Source organism: Accipiter gentilis, chromosome Z (genome assembly GCF_929443795.1).
Source record: "Accipiter gentilis chromosome Z, bAccGen1.1, whole genome shotgun sequence".
Taxonomy (NCBI): domain Eukaryota; kingdom Metazoa; phylum Chordata; class Aves; order Accipitriformes; family Accipitridae; genus Astur; species Astur gentilis.
In genome coordinates this window covers 22,273,692-22,294,513 of record NC_064919.1, presented here as the reverse complement: position 1 = coordinate 22,294,513, position 20,822 = coordinate 22,273,692, and the positions used below count along the sequence as shown (strand labels likewise).

General features: G+C 35.6%; 1 protein-coding gene across 5 annotated transcripts in view; it reads right to left on the bottom strand.

Annotated features, from left to right (window-relative positions):
• Positions 1-20,822, bottom strand: part of CSNK1G3 (casein kinase 1 gamma 3) — an 87,356-nt gene that overhangs the window by 38,002 nt on the left and 28,532 nt on the right. For all 5 annotated transcript variants that reach the window (XM_049794859.1, XM_049794860.1, XM_049794861.1 and 2 more), the window contains exons 3-4: positions 18,695-18,735; positions 11,055-11,124 (exon numbers count right to left, since the gene is read on the bottom strand). In XM_049794859.1, coding sequence (XP_049650816.1) covers positions 11,055-11,124; positions 18,695-18,735 — 111 coding nt within the window. The remainder of the gene's footprint in view (positions 1-11,054; positions 11,125-18,694; positions 18,736-20,822) is intronic.

Below are 20,822 nucleotides of genomic sequence, written 5' to 3'. Positions count from 1 at the left end.
TTTTAATTAGTCTGGCTTCAACCACTGAAGCCCTTTGGTGTAAGAATTTAAGAAGGAAATACTAGGAACTTAAGACACATCCCAGTCTTCTTTCTGTGAAATTAAAGTCAGTGTTCTTCATATCTTGCTCAACAATTACTTTGATTACTATTCAACCTTTTCTATTGGAGCTTTATAGATCTTCTGCCCCATTCTCAAAAATCCTTTTTAAAAAAGAAGCACACACCCCTTCCAAATTATGTTCAGAATTAAATGATTGTCACACTAATATCACTATAAAGCTACAAGTAACTTCTTGTTCTTCTGCCAATGAAGAAACTTACCTGTGGCCAACAAAACAGTAACACATACTCCCACTAAATTAACAGTAAACCATCTAATTCCTTGCTATGTTTACAACTTTGAATACAGTATCCTTATTTTCTGATATGAGTCACATTTGCTTATCACTAGATGTTTATACTTGCTAACAAGTAAAAAACTTTCACTTGAATGGAATCAATTTACTAAAGCCATCTACAATGCTTGATGTGACTGCCCTGTCATAAACTTGCAAATCCATTTTAAACCAATATGACTTTCAATCCCATTTTACTCAAGACAAAGAACAAGAAAGTCTTGATTTGGAAATTCACTACTTGACTACTGCTTAGATTCCAGTTTCTTTTTCTATAAAAGTTAATTTTCATTAGCCACCCAAAACATTGCTGCTGTACACCAGTGGTCTACAAAATAGAGTACAGACACCCAAAAAGTATGCAAGACTATCCACTGGAGTGCTAAAAAAAACATGCAAACTTATATTTATTTTTCTAAAAATAAGAAAGGAAGCTTTGCTAATATTAAACATACAGCTTGACACTGGAGCCCTCACTTGGTCAGATGGTTGTGTCACATACGGTACACACAGGAGAGATCCTGGCAGAAGAGTGGGAACACAGAGATGACAGCAGAGCTCGCTCACTTTTGGCTTATTGCAGTTTAAGTGTGCCTAGACAAGTGGGTTTATGGATTATATTGTTTAGTTTTCACTAAACTACCCCTCAACAAAATGGACAAGCCACTTAAAGCAATTCCTACAAAGAAACCACACACTGAAGATAATGCTACTAATGCTAGTACAGGCAAACAAGAAAACAGCAGAGCTGACACTTCTACTCCCTTTACAACCTTTTTTTCAAGAAGAATTTCTTGAAAAGCTAACTACAGAAGACTACCACCTTATTATTATCAGATGAAGAAAACTGCATTAAGTATTTTGTATAAGTTATCATATTGTGATAAAAATCGTGCAAAATACCAAAATCAAAAATCTCATCAAAACATCAAATAAGGGCCACATATCCTCCAGTTAGTCATTTTTTCCATAACTGTATAGATTGCAATCCCTCCAACGTGTTACTAAGTCAGACTTATACTTCATTTTATACTCAGAGTAGAAAAGGAAAACAAGTGTTGTTTTCTTTTCTCCCATTCCCCGTTTCTTGGCACTGAGTAATGAGTTATTGAATAGAACCACCTCTGCCATCATGACTGGTTTATCACTCAAATGCTTTGGTTCACCATGTTTAGGTACATGGTGTCCAGAAAGTTTTTAAAGCTGACAGGTCTGACTTCCTCTGTAGTGACGACAAGATAAAACCATTTGAATAAAGAAAACAGTATTAGTAGATTACAACTGTATCTGTCAAACATCTTTAAAATAAATAAAAATCATGCAGAAGTTATTTCCAGTTCATGACCATTATGACCTTGGCTGCTATCTTTTTTCAAGAACTTCAGCATAAAACCTGATTTAAGCCTGAAGCTACATGCTGTTCACTGAAATTATCTAATGCAATATACATAATGATTAGCATGAACACAGATCCATATCTTAAAGCAAAAATTCCAGCTACTTAACACAGATACTACATAGTAGCCTCAATTATTGCATGTGTGTCCTCATTCAGAAAAAAAAATTAACTTGATAAACAAGCAGCAGAGACTGACTGTCAAAGAAATATGTAACACAAACATCTACTGCAATACCATTTGTACTTAACCTTGTGTTTCCAATCTACCACTGACTTAATTTGGAGTAGTATCTTGGCAAAATATCTCTATGAAATACAACCTAAATTTGTAACGCTATTAAGCAAGCAAGATGCTTTTCAGTGCTTTTCAGTTTCTTGTAATATTAGTTTCCTTTAAGAGTCTCCTCTAAGCCAGTGAGGAAACCCACCTACTGATGTGATCTGCATTATATCTTATTGCTTAAAATATCTGTTAAAGTGGATCCATAAACACCAGTAAAATATACAAGATTTTCTGTATTCAGTTTGCTATACCCTACTGCCTTATATCTGTAGTTTTAATTTTCATATGTGGCATTTCATTGGACACAAACAAAATACCCTAAACTGAGTAGACGGAAGATTTGCAGTAACAGCCATCTTCCATGGCAGCTTCATACCGGTATTCTGTCAAGGATGCAATTCAACAGCCTGCCACAAACACAAGTATTCCCTACTAAGACTACAGAAAGTGGCCTGAATCCTCTGACAGTAAGCAATTACAGAATCCAGAATAGCGCCATGTATGGTTTTTGACTCAAACCAAACCATGCATACACAAAACCATGCATACACAAAAAGCCATACAATCTCCAGAAATGTAGCTCTTTATGGCTACTGAAACCATGATCATCTAAGCACTGTAAAACTCTAAACATGGAATGAGATACTATATAAGCAATATGACTTCAGCACTGCTAAAATGCCACATTGGAGGCACACACTACAACACTTGGACTACATTTCTTATTTATAAATACAATAATATGTTTAAAAATATAAGAAATAGTAAGATTTTTCCATTAAAATAGATCTAATATAACTAGTTATTTACATTACTAAAACAGAACCAGACATGCATTTTTATTGTAAGCATTATTAAATCAAATAACCATTTATCTAACATTCACAATGTTCTGCAAGCCATACCATCAAGCCTCCTTCACAATTACAGCTATCTATTACATTTTACACAAAAACCACTGATTAATCTCCGAAATCTGTGTGATGTCACATTCCAAAATCAGTACAAGTTTTTGTATACCACCAGGCTTCCTGTAGTCAGTAATCATTGTTTCTCAGAAACATTAACATGTGGACCTATAAGTTACATTTAAATTTATGCAGCTGCCATTCTTACCTGATCTCTTGCAGTTATTCTAGGGGGAAAAAAATCACTTTAAATATAAATTGAGAGAATTCTGTACATTTACTTAAGCCAAATGCTAGAACAGACTGGCATAAAACAAGAAAAACTGCCAGCAACATTTCTTACAGTTTTTGTTGGACTATACTTAAAATAATAAGTTTGTAATTATCATCATCATTCATTCACTTAAATGTAAATATTAGCATATTCACATTAATAATTGAGCAGCTCAACCTTTCTGTTAAAGTATATCGGCAGCAACAGAACTCAAAACGGAGTCAGCTTTCTCACCAAACAACTCACAACACCATAGCAGTAATCAGTACACAGATTAACAGTGCATATGAACAGATACCTTTTCAGTCAACAGATTCATTATTTGATTTGGTTTAAGTGCTTTTAAAAAAAATTTTTACATTAAGCACAGAGCATGATTTTCTAAGCTCACCTGCCCTGTATTTTTATTATTTAATAGAGATTGAAAAACACTTCAACTAACTGCTTATTGTTTATTCTCCTACATAACCCCTGTCAAAGTAGTACAAAAGTAATAAGGTAGTACAGCATTACTAAAAAAATAATTAAAAAAAAAATCAGTTTTCAGTTTAAGACCAAATTCTCAGCTACCTACCTAAGAGTGTAGCTCAAAGAAACTTTCACCTGAAGTTACTAAAACAATTCACTTTGCATTTATACTGAATGACTGTTAGCAAGATATATGGACAGGTTATGAAGTGAGACAACTCAAAAGACACACACACAACTCATAAAACATTGTTTACATATGTAAAACTAAGAACTGCTTAGATACTTCCTCATGATATGGTAGAATATCAACCTAGTAAATAAGCTACAATCTACCAATTGAGAAAGGAATTAAGAGATCATAACGAAGCAGTGGTAATTTTGTCTTGGGAAGAGTTAGAGGAGAGCACAGATGCTGATACACTGTCATGAAACCATGCTGTGCTGCATTTTCTTCCACAGGCTGGTGGAAGGCAGGGTGTCTATCGCCCAAGGTATGAGCTAGAGAAATGATCTCAATAGCAATCAGAAATCCCATTGTCTTCTCCAATGTAAAAGTAGTATTTTTAGTGGATCACAGTGAAAGATTAAAAAAAATGCCTATCACTATCTTAAATACAAAAGATAGCCTCCCTTTCAGTGCCAATATCTGCCTCATGCATTCTATATCCTGAATACAGTTGTATAAAAAAATAGAAAAGATGTCATTCAACATTCAAATCTGATACACACACTGAAGCTGGTCTGAACTGAAATTAGATGAAGAATCACATTTTCATTACCATAAATATTTTTGGTTTTATCTACAGGGAAAAAAAAAAAAAATCACTGAACACTGAAGTACTGAACTTCATTCTTGGCCTCCAGCCCACCAAACACCTTTTCAAGACAGAAAACAAAGAAAAAACTATTAACAGCAATGTCTACCCTACCAGTCAACCTTAAACTGTGTATAAAGTACCTTGTAATAAAGCGATCAATCTCAAGCCTTAAGGCAATCTGCACCAAAAATATCAGAAATTCAGAGTATTTCAAACTGATTTTGCTACATTCCCAAACCAACACACAGTCATCAATCTGGAGAATCCCTATATGCTCAAAACGCTAAACTAAATATTCTGCTGAGCTTGACTACCAAAATGGTGAGGAGATGCCACTCCTCTACAACAGCAACTGACCACCATGCACAAATACTTAGTACTTCCCTGGCTGCAACTTCTCAAGATTACATACAGACTTGTTCTTACACTAACAGTGTTTACTATCCAATACATACACAAGTGATCTGGTAACACTTCTGTATCTTCCAAAATCACATTGTGCCAGCACTGCAATCTTCTTCAACCATTAACCCAGTGGTAACTTTTTCATTACCACTGCCCAAGTAGTATGATTCTCTTATGTCTAAGGCAGGCTCTCATGACCTCAAAATTGAAAAATATATTTTTAGGTAGAAATGCAAAGTGCATTTACCACATGACTGTTAGTACCAAACCATGAAAAATATTCTCATGTACAGAATGCAATACTTCGCATTCATTTCACACTGGCCATAACCTTTTAAAATAAAACGCCTTTTTCCACAGTATACAAATAGGTATCTTATACATGCACTGGCCACCCTGTAAGAAAATATTTAACTGCCAGTTTTAAGAGTGGAAGTGTTAACTAGCCTTCAGGTCAAAGAATAGAAGTACAAAAGTTAAGAAAAATAAAACACCATTAACAATACTAAGCATCTGCCTTCTCTGGAACATTAATACAGCAGTTTCAGAAGTAGGATAATCCACAGCTGAACAGATGTTTGTCTCTTTCAAAAATGACCTCAAATGAAAAACTAAAATTTAACAATGGATACCCCTTGTAGCTGTAGACAGGTACTATAGTAACAATCTGTTCTTGGTAAAACAGCAGCATTGCAGACACAAGCTCTGCTAAGGCAGGTTGAGCAGCATGACCCACACTATTCTTTGTTCCACCTGTCAGATGGGTAAATATAAAAGTCCTCATTCACTTGTAAAGACTCTCAGACAATATAAGTTTTCATGCTCTTCAACACATAACAATACTTAACCTCTTTCACATGTACACAGATTCCTTATTGCAAAAGGGAACTGACCCATACTGTAAATACCTGTCAAAGAAATAAAGCATTTTAAAAGTTTTCACCAATAAGGCTTTTAAATAGAAAAAAATCCTACATTAAAAAACTTCTCACCTTTACTGCTCAATACTCAAATTGAGCCAGCAGTTACTGATTCCCCCCCCCCCCCCAGTCCCTCCTAGTAGGAAAGAACACTGAATTCAGGTGCAGTTATATTATGGGCATAGCACATGAAATGAATCTACAGCTTGTCTTCTTATCATGAGGAGAAAGACTGATAGTGCAAAAGATGAATACAAAAATCAATTAAAAAACCCAAAACTTTTTCTATTCATTCCAAGTCTTAGTGTAATTTCAGGTAAGAATTCAGCTACAGTTTTATTTGTAGTACTGAACTTATGATGATGTATCAGGTTTTCTTATCATTCATACTTGGATATTAAGAAAATACACTTTTACTAAAATTTTATTAAGATTAAAGATATTTTAAATTCCATCTGCAGATTACTCACTCAGTTGACCAGAAATTTCTGCATACTGACTAAATGATCTCAAACTTCTTGAGGAGAGGATGCTCACAGTTACTGAATGACATGAAGATTATGCAGAAAAGAGAAAGCAATTTTCATGAAAACCTCTATTGGTATACAAAACTTAAATGAAAGCTAAACAATGATGTGACTATAGTAAGCCACTTAAACTAATTTAAGAACTATTTTTAATAAGTTTTAGATCCATGCCCCTGAATAATTAAAAATGTTTAAAAAAAGCCCAGAAGTACATAAAATGTTTCCTGTTTAAGAAAGATTCCTGACATTTTTTCCTGGCAAACATCTACATGCTATTGCACATTCACAGGCATGTTCAGAAAAAGCATATTATGAAGTTACAGATTATAACCCTTTTTTATGAGCAGATTCTCTCCAAAGGAATACAGTTGTGAAATGTTAAAGTTTTTTCATGCAAGTCAAAAGCACTTTTTATTAAATACAAAGAATGAATACTCTCAGTTCAAAAGTCCTGTGTATAAAAACTGCACATCTATCATATTTCATGTCTATTTTTCCCTTGTTCTTTCACAGAGCAGTGCAATAAAAGACTCCCCCATTTTTTTTTCACTCAAGCATGTCTTCCATCTTCATGGCATTCAAGACACAGAATAGCAAGACTCTTATCAGAGAAATTAATAATAATAATAAAAAATATTGAGTCACAAGGTCATTAGAAAAGAAAGAAAAGGGATATTGTAAGTAGACTTGTAGTAGACAAATACTGGCTGGACATAAGGTAATACCAAGAAAACATACAATTTCAAAATGCTACTCCTTCCACCAAGGGCACTTACAAGATCAGAGGAAGCACTAAGATGCTCTGTTAAAAAGGGTCAGAAGGTAAGATAATCCGTCACACAGTAACATTTTCTTTACTTGCTTTCAGGAAGCTATTTCAGGAAAACAACCTCATTTTTTTCCAAAACAAGTCATGCATATGTTAATGCCTCCCCCTCCTCCCCATGCCACCCCCCAATAAAATGGGATTTCACAAGTACTACAGGTACTTTATCCCTTAACCTTCAGGTTATTTCACACTAAGCATGAGTCTGTAGCATAACCTGTGGAATTAATGGTTCTTACTTGTGGAAAATGAAGTTTTGTTTATAGGAAATAATGGCTCTGCTTACAAAATTGGGAAAGAAAGGGATTACTATTCTTTTTTCACCAGTTGATTCTGAAACCATTTTTTAGTCATCACTTGCTATTAATACAGATGTATGCATGAGAACAAGTGAAAAAACTATTTAATAAAATTAAATGCAAAATAAGCAGTCCACACTCACATATAAAGCTATCAGCCAAATTACAATAAGTTTTGCATGAATAAACAAAAACAGCTATGGAAAAGACTACTTCATCATGATTAAGAAAGCCTGCAAATGTGGATTTTTAGAAGTTTAGAAACCAGCAGGCTCTAGACAATAGGAACTGCTAGTTGTCCTAGTTTCACCTGGGATAGAGTTAATTTTCTTTCTAGTACCTGGTATAGTGTTATGTTTTGGATTTAGTGAAAAGAATGTTGATAACAGAAGAATGTTTTCAGCTGTTGCGAAATCAAAGATTTTTCAGCTTCTCATGGCCAGGCAGCAAGAAAGCTGGAGGGGCACAAGAAGTTGGGAGGGGACACAGCCAGGACCACTGACCCAAACTGGCCAAAGGGGTATTCCATACCATGTGACCTCATGCCTTGTATATAAACTGGAAGGAGCTGGCCTAGGGGGATCAGGAACTAACTGGGCATCAGTTGGCAAGTGGTAAGCAATTGCATTGTGCATCTCTTGTTGAGTATATTCTAATCCTTTTATTATTATTTTATTATTGTTATTGTTATCATTTTCTCTCTTTCTGTTCTACTAACCTGTTCTTATCTCAACCCATGGATTTTACTCCCCACCCCCAATTCTCTCCCCCATCCCACTGGGTGGGGGGGGAAGTGAGTGAGCAGCTGCATCATGCTTAGTTGCTGGCTGGGGTTAAATCACAACACTACTACAGCAACTACTTATCAGAGAAACCTCCTATCTGCTCACAATTACTAGACTTCAATTTTTTTCCAGCAAAACCAGCTATTTTTAGACCTCCTGCAATGGACTCTTCTTGCCACTTGCACAATGAAGATACATTTCCTTCAATTTCTCTCTGACAGAAGTAAAACCACTGCCCATAAAGCAACACTATATATGGATAGATCTGGCCTAAGATTTTTAGTATTTCCTGTTCTATGTAGGAAGGATCAGCCACCTTCTGAATTTATCACTTGGTCCATCAACTTCCTACCTCTGTGTTTTCCAACTGTTCATGTGACAAAATTTCTTAAATCTACACTTGACAGTAAACACCTATGTCAGAAAAAATATTAGTGAAGTAAAACAAACTGCCTCCAATTACATGAGGACAGAAATTATATAATTCTTCAACTTCCTTCCTAAAAGAATCTTAGGCTGCATAACTTCCTGGGCTCGAGGACCCAGCATTTTTTTTTTAACTCCTAAGATAATGGCAGCATATTACTTTCTTCATAATGAGTCTTTACCACAAAACCCATTAAAATGAATCTCAAGTGGGGTACCTAACAAAGTCAGACAAGACTCAGAAAAGAACTTGCAGGGTTCTACACCTGCTAGGGAAGGCTTTCACTCAAATAGAAGTAGGTTACTTCAGGAACAGAGGAGGTCTATAACAAGCTTCTTCAAAAATACTGCAGGTGGATAGTACCTCATCAGGTTTATCTTCTTGTTTTCATCCCAAAGGTCTCCTCACCTTCATGCAAAGAGTCAGAGATATCATTCTCCTTTACAGTACTTCAGTAAGGCAACAGAGAAAGCAATAAAGTTGCAACCAACAAATTGGGTTACAAAGGCTGAATGATATCTGAAGTAAATTAACTTTGACTTGCCTACATTCTTACATTAAACATGGTCCCCCAATCTTATTCAGTAAACAAAAAGGTAAACAAAATTCCATTTGCCAAGACATTTTTCCCAAGAAACATTCCTACAAGGGTTCCTACCTCTGAGAAGCATTGTCTTTTTTCTGCAGTCTGATCTAGTAATTACAGTTTTATTCTTACTTCCACTACACAGCTCCTTTGCAATTTTAGATTGTTACACCTTGTTTTTCACAGCTGGGTGCTGTCCCTAACTTGGGGGTTGCCTCTCATTAGTTAAGCAATTAAGATCTCTGCTTTGCACTTATCAGCTATTTCATAATGCTAGTCTAGTGTATGCTGACAATTTTCAACTACTTACAAAAACCAGACATTATATCCTGATGACTTTCTCCACTTAGCAAGCATATACGACTCAACATTTTGCCTAGACATTCTGCAACTTAATTTTCCACCTATGAACAAGAACAGACAATGTCATGTCTTGAAGAGTTATCTCTGAAGATTCCTGCTTGCAGAGCATTCATACTACAGCATCAAAAAAAGTTCTGTATTAACTTAAAGTATTAGAAAGTATGTTTCCCTAGAGAGGGTCTTTAAAGAAGAGCACACAATTTTGAAAGCTACCTAACTAGAGAAACACTATCCAGTCTGTGCATCAATGAACATATGATCCTGAATTTTTGGAAGTGAAAGTAGTATTCTAAAAGTGTTGAAATTCATCATAACACTCACATTCAAGGCAGCAAAATGAAGCAGTATGGGCATGTTCATTTTGTATTCCCTGACTTTCAGAGATGACTTTTCAGCTTAAATAGCATTTTATTGTAGTTTAAGCCTAACTTTAAAATCACGGTTACAAAATTCAAGTTGACTTTGATAGAAAAAAACCAAACACGAGTGTGCATGTAGAAAACCACTATTAATAATCCATTTTATACAATAAACTTCTAGATTAGTAGAAAATGGAAAAACTAACTACATGACCTATGAAAAAACTATTCTATGGATTAAAGGAACATTTTCAAGAAAAATGTATTGTAAGATTTTTTTTCTAGGGTATAACTGATTTAGGGAAGATTTGTACTCACTTTCCTACTTTAAGAAGCTTCACGTCTTTCTAATTGACTATATGCAATTTTGTCAAAAGCACAAAAATATGTGAGAAGTTTTAGGTATTGCATACCTATAAAACCAAAAGGTGATAACTGGATCATTGAAGGGATCATCATATGAGTAGCTGTAGGTGTAAAAGCTCCAAGGGGTGCGAAATGAGAAATTCAAATCTTAAACTGCATTTAAAGCTAAACTTTTTATAAAATTATTTAAAAGGCTTAAAACTAGTAAGCAGCAATATATACTGTATCAGTGGAAGTGAAGTAAAACTAAGACTGAAGCTATTTAAATATCATAGCAATTTTAAATGAAAATATGTGATTAGTAGATTAGCAGTTTGGTCATTTATAGTGTTTATTCAAAGAGAAAACACTGGGAATAGTTTAAAACTCCTTAAAGGTATACCCATAGGCTCACAAATTCTATTATATTTAAGACATTAAATAGTCTTAGGATTTCATAGACACACTTTAAAGAGTAGATCAAAAAAGTCTTACAATACTAGAAAAACATATACATTAATTCACTGATTCATGGAGCTTTTTTCTGCTTTAAGTAACGAGGGACACTTTATTAAATAGATATATGCCCCTAAATCAGAAAACTTGCATCAAAAATTGATTCTGGATTACATCACAGTAAAATGCATGACACTGCTTTTTACCTCCAGATCCTAGCTGCTTGTAGAATCTGTATTCCAAATGTAGCTGTGGTGCTCTCGACTTCAGTGGTTCCTGATTTAAAAACAAAAACAACATTTAAAACAAAGCCTCTCTGCCAAAGCCTAAAAACTAATACATTAACCTACTACCAGCCAAACTAACCCTACTGCTGCCAAGCCACATGGAAAGTTTGAGTGTTTCTTCCAAAATGACTGGTAATTAAGAAACTAAGAAACATAAACCTCAGTCAGATGAGACTTAGAGCACATAGGGACATTTACATCTTGTATTGCTGCACAGGACTGGGGTCCAACATGCAAACCCAATCACAGACCCACAATGGAATAGCTAAAAAATAATCTGTTTCTCCAAAATATGTGGGTGATGTGTCTTGCAGGTCTCAAAAGGTGGCACTGATATGCAGCTTAACAGAACAAGAAGACCCTCCACACACCTACTATACATGATAGAAGTATCTTTATAAAAAAAAGTTTTCTCTTAGGATCTTGACAAAAAAAATACCAAATCCTTCCACCAAATAGTAACAGCTTAGCAAAAAATTAAGTAGCACCATTCAAAAAAATAAATAAAAAGGCACCAGAATAAGCTTGTAGTTTAAAATCTTTCTTTTCCCAACATAATTTACATAAGTTAATGAAATCTTAGTTCTGTGTTCTACATACTAATGTGGCAAGATCTCCTAGAATAAAGTGACATGAGATCAACCACAGGAACACACAAGCAGCCTAAATGAAAGCCCTAACTTACTGAGCATCCCTTTGCAAAGTAAACATACTTCATCCTAAGATTCTTAAAATAATTTCCTAGAGCGTCTTTTAGAAGATATGCCTTGTTTCTTGCAATATGTAACATCTTCCAATGCATCAGTGATAATATGGACATTAACTGTCCATTATTCCCACACAGACTGCTCCTACTAGAATTGCAGCACGGAATTAGTAAGATTGTTAATATACTTATCAGCAATAACTGATACTGCTGGATGTCAATTTCCAGGAAAAGTTTGGGCAAGGTGCTCATCTCTTTCCTCACACCATCTTCTCCAGAAGCTGTTTATTGACCTGTGTTGTTTCCCAGTGGCACATGCAGGCCACAGAAACCATAAGGTAATGTGCAATCATGAGAAACTTAGTCCTCTTCCTCAACCCATCTCCCTCCAACACCTGGATGTTTCAAACTGCTGCTACTGGTACAGCCAAAGTCTCTGTCAGAGTACATTTATGCATTTGATTTTGCCAGGATGCCAAAGGCTGAGGCCCAAAAGTAAAGAGGGGCCAATCTAACAGTTTCTACAAAAAAACAAATAGAATTTAATACGTGCTTTTTATGCTCCAGAGTATTCACTCTAGCTGAACACTGAAATTCTTTGCCAAAAAGTACACAAGAGCTTTCTAAAACAAAAAGGTGTTGATCCTTCACAAACTGAATTACTAAGCAAGACTAAGAGGGCCACCAAAAGGCCCTACTTACAGTTTATGAGGAGAACACATGAAATTTATTGTCAAGTATTGAAGACAGATATCGCATAGCAAAACACTTTGCTGTAAGCATGGGCAAAAGCACACAGATTTATCTATGAGTCTGCTGCAGTATTGTTACACAAGTCTGTAGGTAACAAAATATACCACACCATACATAGTCTCTAATTAAGGCTTGTAATTCTGCCTGCTAAGAGAAAAATACTTTACTCCATAAATTTTGCATATCCACTGAATATACTAAGAAAAGACACAAGCTTACAGGCAGTTTGATTTTATTCAATTATACAGTTTTGCCTTAACCGATAGTACATTAGCAATTTAATCACCACTCAAAGTTATAAGAAGCTCTCATAATAAGGATGAAGAATAGCTTGTATGTATTAAATTTACATAAATAGACACAAAAAAATTGTCCTAAGGAAAAGATACAGCTTTCAATTTTTGACATACACATCTACACTTTCTCAAATGAATGCTTCTTGTTCTGGTCATCAGCAGGAAACGGTTCTGATAAACCTCCAGAAGGCAAATGTTCTCAAACAGTCAAACAAGTCTACTTGACAACTGCACATCAGGCAACGACTTAAGTGAAACCCTGTCTAGCAGAGAGACAATTAAATACTTTTACTCCAGTGATGGTGAAAAAAATGTGGTAGCATGTACTTGTAGTCCATTTATTGGCTGACAGTCTTCTGGATTGCCTTATTTTTGTAAGTAGGCTTAGATATCTTCCTAACTGTTCAGTAACTCCAAACATACAAAGGAAATACAATCTTTATTTTCAACAAAGCTTGTGAGAGGGCAATCACAATAAGCTCTTCACATAAAAGCTGTTTTGATCCTACACATCCCATTTAGCAGTATGCAGTAAACTACTGATAAATGAGAAGAGATACATAGATAAGGATAAATCAAGACAAAGGTATGTTAAATGTAATCTTCCACCGCAATATACGAGTGAAGAATTTACCACTGTAACTACATTTTTAAGAATAAGTCTAAAAAGCATATTCAAGAATAAAAAAAAAGAAATGGCAAACCATTGTTCTTCCTATTTTCATTAGCATTTCAGTACATTTCAGAATATAAAAATAAGCTTGGAAACACATAACTGTTCAAACATCATGTTAATTCCAGAGGACTTTGAAGCCATCTCTGTATTTTGTTTACTTGAATAAGCTCAGGTCCTCACTAAACCGTCCTGAAAAAAACACTTCCAGGAATTCTGCAATGTTCTCTAAACAACCTTCACTACTTTGCTTTTCCATTCAAGTCTAATTATTTCAGAACTTCCATATTAAAACCTAGATAGCTTCTTTTCCCTGCAAAAGAGCATTTTGCTTTCTTAATGGGTATCTCTATGTCTTGCTGCCAAAGAACTAATGTGAAGTTTACTAAGCACCAGTTCCCTAAGCAGCAGAAACAGTTCCTTAGTTCATCAGAGAGGTTCTTTTGAACCAAGTTTTTTCCCTCCTTTTTTATTTTGTGGGATGCTTATACATTCAAACAAAAGAATAAAGACAACTGAAATGTGAAACTGTTTCAAATTCCTAATGGGGGGATTTTTGCTATTGTTTTTGTGCCAAAAACATGGAATAAACTACTCTACAATTTTGAAGATATGACACTTGCCTTCTAAAGAGCTTTGAAAAAACAGACAGTTTACTTAATCTAATCATAAGGGTAGAAATTTTCAAGAACTCTGATGTTAACCCAAAGCACAACGTACACATTCAGCTATTACCTGCTTTTCATGTTTTCCGTAACCCAGTGAGAACTCTTACTCAGTATATCTTCTGTCTCTGCTTCATTTTCTTAAGCAAGAGCAAACAAAAGCTATTTTCAGAAAAAGATTCTTAAGAGGTAGGGCTCTTGTCAGAGGAAAAGATCAGTCTATTAAACAGAACAGCACTTGCTTTGAATTTACTACAGCGTGCTAGGGAGGTTCTGAAATGGTATTCTAGACTGCTGGTTTGGGTTTGTATGGTGGGGGTTTGGTATGGGCCTGCAGGGGTGGCTCCTGTGAGAAGCTGCTAGAAGCTTCCCCAGCTCCAAGTCGGACCTGCCTCTGGCCCAGGCTGAGCCTATCAGCGACCGTGGTAGCGCCTCTGGGAGAACAGGTTTAAGAAGGGGAACCTGCAGTGAGTAGGGGGAGATTGAAATGTGTGAGAAACCCCTGTGCAGATACCGAGGTCAGTGCAGAAGGCGGGGGAGGAGGTGCGCCAGAGGAGGTTGATGCCCCTGCAGCCCGCAGTGAGCTGGCAGGCTGTCCGTTCCTCCCCCCCCCCCCCCCCCCCCAGCCCATGGAGGGGAGCAGGGGAGCAGATGCCTGCCTGCAGCCTGGGGAGGGCCCCATGTCGGATCATGACTCCATGGGAAATCCCATGCTGGAAGGAGCCTGTGCCTGAAGGACTGCAGCCCATGGAAGGGACCCATGTTGGAGCAGCTCATGAAGTACTGCAGCCCATGGGAAGGACTCAGATTGGGAAAGTTCATGGAAGACTGTCTCCTCTGGGAGGGACCCCACACTGGAGCAGAGAACAAGTGAAGAGTCCTCCCCCTGAGGAGGAAGGAGCTGCAGAGACAAGGTGTGATGAACTGACCCCAACCCCCATTTTCCATCCCCCTGCACCGTTGCAGGGGGGAGGAGGTAGAGAAAAATCATGAGTGGAGTTGAGCCAGGAAGGACAGAGGGGTGGGGGGAAGGTGTTTTAAGATTTGGTTTTATTTCCCATTATCCTGTTTTGATGTGACTGGCAACAACTTAAAATGATATTTTTTCCCCCAGTTCAAGTCTGGATTTTTGCCTGTGACCATAATCCATGTGTGATCCCTCCCTGTCCTTGTCTTGACCCACAAGCTTTTATTTATATTTTCTCCTCCCTACCCCACCAGGGGTGAAGCATGAGTGAGCAGCTTCATGGTGCTTTGTTGCTGACTGGGCTTAAACCACAACTGCAATAATTCTTTAAAAACAAAAACGGAAGAAAAAATATTCCAGCCTTGGAACCAACTGCAATCTTCTTTCCACACACAGCCCACTTACCGTTTTAAGGATTAAAATCTTAACAGTTGAATGAACAATAAATTAAAAGATTACAGATTAAAAGCAGCAGTGACTACCTCATAACTTGCTTTCACACAAAGACAGAAGGAAAAACTGATTTATTTCCAGAAGCTGCTCAAGCAGAAATTCCTTTAGTTGGTATTTGGTTGGTGGTTAGGCATCCTGCAGAGGAGATAAGTTTGGGCAATGGAGAAATTTGTCAAAGGGAAAGGGAGGAACACTAAAGGAGAGAGAAGAGCTGAATGGGGAATATGAGGTTTAAGTGAAGTAGAGGGTCATGTAATAAAAGAAGTAAATCTAACACTAAATTAAGAGGTGAGCAGGAAAGGTACAGTTCATGTATACCAAATGGCTATTGCTGAACTACCTGATCACAAGATACCAATTTGTATACTAATAGACCAGCAGAAACATACAAACACCACTAAACAGTGCACAACTGATAAAGCCTATTAAAAGTCTCATTTCAGTTCTTAAAAAAGTCTGTTCTAACCTTTCAAACTTGAGTATCTGCCCAACCAGAACAGGCTATAATGAAAGAAGCCAGATTAAGAGTAAAATCCTGGAAGTGTAGCCATTTTACCAGAATAAATATGCATTTACATATAAACTTTACACATGAAAACACATATTTTGTATGACCCTCAGGCCTAACATATAAAAACTGTTTAAGTTGTTTCCTTACACAAGTCCTGAAGTTGCCATAAGCACCATAAACATACTTGTATAACATTGTCCATGAGGGAAATATTAATTCAAACACAATGAAAATTTTAAGGCAAAACAGTAGTTATAAAATCAATTTACTTTAAACATCAGCACTCCTGCAAGCTGCTGTATAAATGCAGCCATTATAACTCATGCTCTTGAGAGAAACCCACACAATTCTCCTGCACTGGAGTATGTGGTTACCAGTTATACACAAAACATCTGGCATAGATGTCTGGCTGCTCACAAGAAAACAGTACATCAACAATGGAATGCCAGCATGAGGAATACAAATACAATTTTAAGATATTGCAGGAAATATATTACCACAACCGTAACTGGCAAGGGTAACTGCTCAAACTAGAATACATACATAATTCAAGTAACTCTATTCAGCTATTCAAGAGGGCTAAACTTGAACTACAGCAGGCTCAAAACAGACAGGAAATTAAGAGTGCCTCATTTAGGATAACAAAACAAAGACTGACCATAGGCCTAATGACTGCTCTCAAAGCACAAAGGGAGTAATTGCTAGAGACAGGGAAAAACTGTTATGCTTACATTTAAAAGGGGAAGGATGGTATACCCCACAAGCAAGTACAACCTACCTAACTGTTAGAATAAAGTCCTGGCACTGTCTCAAATAGCAGAAGAAAACCAGCAAAAAAACAAAATTCAACTAAATCCTACAACTTGATGTAGCTGCTTTTAACAAATTCAACCTTGTGACCCAAATCCCTTCAAATTTGGAAACAAATTCAGAAGAACTGAAAGATATAAAAAAATGAGAACGACATTAAAAGAACCCAATAGTTATACTGGCTAATAAATGTATTTTTACCTTACAATGATGATGCAAGCTCTTGTGTTGGTTTTCACTATTATTCCTTCTATCTGTTGTTTATTGCAAAGACACTATAGCTTTTCAGACCACTAATGTAAGAGGACAACTGGAAAAGTTAACTACATATTCAGAATTCTTTAAGCACTAGTAGTAAATTACAGACATACTTTACTACATTGGTTCTTTAGTGACTTCAAAGTAAGTTATTCAATAATGATACTTCAATCTTTTTGCACAGCTGTAAATGAACAGCTGTAAGATTGAGTAATTTGGAAACAAAATAAAAGTTGCCACTGAATAGTATCTTTGAAAGTTGAAATAGGTTGAAATAGTAGCTGAGTTTTAGTAGTTACATATATAATAAAAATGGTTTTACCAAAACCCACTGATCAGATTAAAAAGTTCTCTTGCTCCACATCAAGTAATCAGTGTTTACAAAAAAAATCACTGTCTTGCAAACTATTTCTGAATGTACTTTATAGTAAACAGTCTTTACCTAGAGGAATTGTCAGACCATTTAAGTTTTACCAGACATACAAAGTTCAAGATACTTTAAATGAAAATTAATTTAAATATGGTAAAACGCACACACAATAACCCTCAAAACTGCATCCAATATTACTCTTTCAAACCATAACCTGGATGTTTTTAAATATGTAACTACTCATGAAGTAAATACTTTTCTAAGCAAGGTAAATGTTACAAATATTTTTCAGAAGTTTAGTATATACATTTGTAATGCTTTTTAGATTGCCCATCTAAGGCCACGTATTTCTGTTTCCACAGTTTACCTTTCACTTTATGGAACCAGAAATTCACCATACTATGCTATGAAAAATGTTCTCTCCTACTGCAACAATAAGAAATTAATGTGAATCCTAAAATTCCTTCAATGACAAGTAAAAAAATGAATTTCATCTTGAAATACTGTGGTTACATAAACAGTCATTTACCAAGAAGTTAAAAGTATTCAGAAGCAAAACATGAAGTAAACTGAGTAGTTCTGATAAAAGATTCAGAAAAAGCAGAACAATGACATATTAAAAAATACCCAGATTTACCGTGTTTATAAGTGAAGGAAACATTTTACACATCATTACAAATAAAACATGTCTACCAAAACAGATGTGCAAATACCAGTGATTACAGATTAAAAACAGTTTGGGTCAAGAATAAGGGTGTTAAAATACAGGCAGTCTGCAAACTCACATTAAATTTGGTTCCTCTACTTATTGCACAAAAAAGGAATCTACTAGAAGACTGCTAAGTGTATCCTTGAAGAAGCAGTCAATCATCAACTTTACAAACATAGATTTAGCTTTCAAAACAGTGACAACAATTAACACTGCTTTCATTCAATATAGCCAAAGTATATCATTACATCTATGACTAACTGCTTTCATCTAGTCAGTTGAACACATACAAGACTACTAAGGATTTCAACTAAGAAAATCAAACTATTATATATGAAAGGAAAATTCTGATTAGTTTATCCAAAATCCTTAAAAAAAATTAACTTACCAGCTTAATTGCCACATACTCATTTGTGTATAAATTTTTTCCTTGAAAAAAGAACAAAAACAAGAGTGTGAGACATTCGCTTTCCCGTTCAATTATAATGCTATTTAAACCTCAAGAAAGTCTTTGAAACAATTCTGATCTAAGATGGTAGGTATTCTGGTAGTGACTTAAAAAAACGTGGCTTCATTATTCTGGTACCATACTTCAAAGAGAACTTCATTCTTGAATAGTGTAAGAAGTGGCAGTTTCTCTGAGAGAGAGTTTCAGCTATTTCATTGAGTTTGCAAAATTTTTATACACTAGAAAAGCTTGAAAATTGGTAAACTACTCTAAGTGGAATGTGATATCCTACACTTTCATATTTATTGCTGATAACTATTTAAAATTTATTTTTAAATTATCAAATGGTTTTGGAACACCAGACCCTAATTACAGTTAGAATTAACTAGGGCTATTTTTTCCTCAATTCCATAATTTACTAAGCTTAAAGTCAGGACAAACAGGGCAAGAATATTACTGAGTTAAATGCTTACACCATTTGGAAAATGCATATGCTGCTTTAAAAGTGATTCTGTAACTGGTTAAGAGTATTTCAACAAGCATTACCTCACTGTATACAATGAGTACAACATTAAACAAGCTTTACAGTTGTAAAAATAAAAAGTAGCAGATAAAGGAAAAAACTAGTTGTCACTTCTGATACTTTTAGTTTCTCTAGAGTCAAATGAGCTTAGTGTGTATTATTTTTAATGACAGTCCTACTTTTTTCTCTGCAGTATTACTCAGGTCTGAATTTCCCATGTTTAGGTCAGTTTTGTTAATGAAATCAAAGAGGGAAAAGACATGGACCAAGACAAAATGGTTCCCTGCGAAGACACTTACATTTATAGTCAAAGACTATGATCTCAGCTCTAATCCTTTTTAAAAATAGAGTACTCTTGCAAAGCTGAAAGAAGATGGATTAAAATCATGTGTCTGTTAAAGGATCAATCTACAACAAGCAAGGTACCTGAAGGCTGTACAATAATAAACACAGAAACAGTATGGGCAGCATGCCCTGATTGGACAGCGAAAAGAATGGATAATTCCAAGACCTATCCAGGGACTACAGTGGAAATCCAGGCATCTTAAATAGTTATTTCTTATCTTATGATCATTTGAGCTACGTTTTTGACAGAAAGTGTACTTTCTCTGAAGTTGCTTTTGTGTCTTTGCATACTGTTACAATCTAGAAGACATTAAAAGAAACTCTTGCAGAGCTCATTCAGTCTATTAGATACATAAATCCGCTACTGGAGTAGCTAACAAATCCAATTACAGTTAAGCAACTGGATATGGGGGTTCAGTAGCCAAATGCAGTAATGACAGGCTTATTCTGAAGAAGTATCAGAAGGGACATTATAATTTTCCATGTGGTGAATCAAGACAATTGTCTTTAAAATATGGAAGACAGACGATTTGACACCACTGTTGATCTGTCTCTAAACACAGAACAGGTAATGCATAATGCATCACATGCAGCAGCAAGAACCTTTCTTTCACTACCCCATCAGTTTGTCTTAACTGTAACTCAGAAGAGCCTTAATCTTAACAGCTCAATATTCAAAACAATTTAGTCCTTGGGAAGTTAATGGTTGCACATCACAGACACTCATTTGCTACAGATGGCCTATTTACCATTTGATCCACAAGCCACTACAGAAGTCTGGCCATTCTGTTCTTCTTAGGAAGAACTACAATGGCTACTAATTCGTAACTGAATTTTTATCTCCTGAAGTACAACTTCAGCACTCCTTAACAACTTTATTCCTCCTTCAAGTCTTTAAGATTTGACCCTAAGACACATGATCAAAATATATTCCAGTTTGCAGAAGTACATAAAACAATTTAAGACCTTGTATACGTCTTCATAGGAAAGATGCCCACTTTAAATTACTTGCTACTGTAGTAATGTAAATGCAAAAATAATAAATCTACATGAAATCTGTAATACTAATATTAAATCCTGCTTTCAGTAAATTACACTTAAAACATCTTATCCCACAAATAACAATGAATAAGGTTCTGAATTATCTACTATATATGCAAAAAAAGCAGACATTAAAAAGAGTAAGCCTTCACCTGTCCT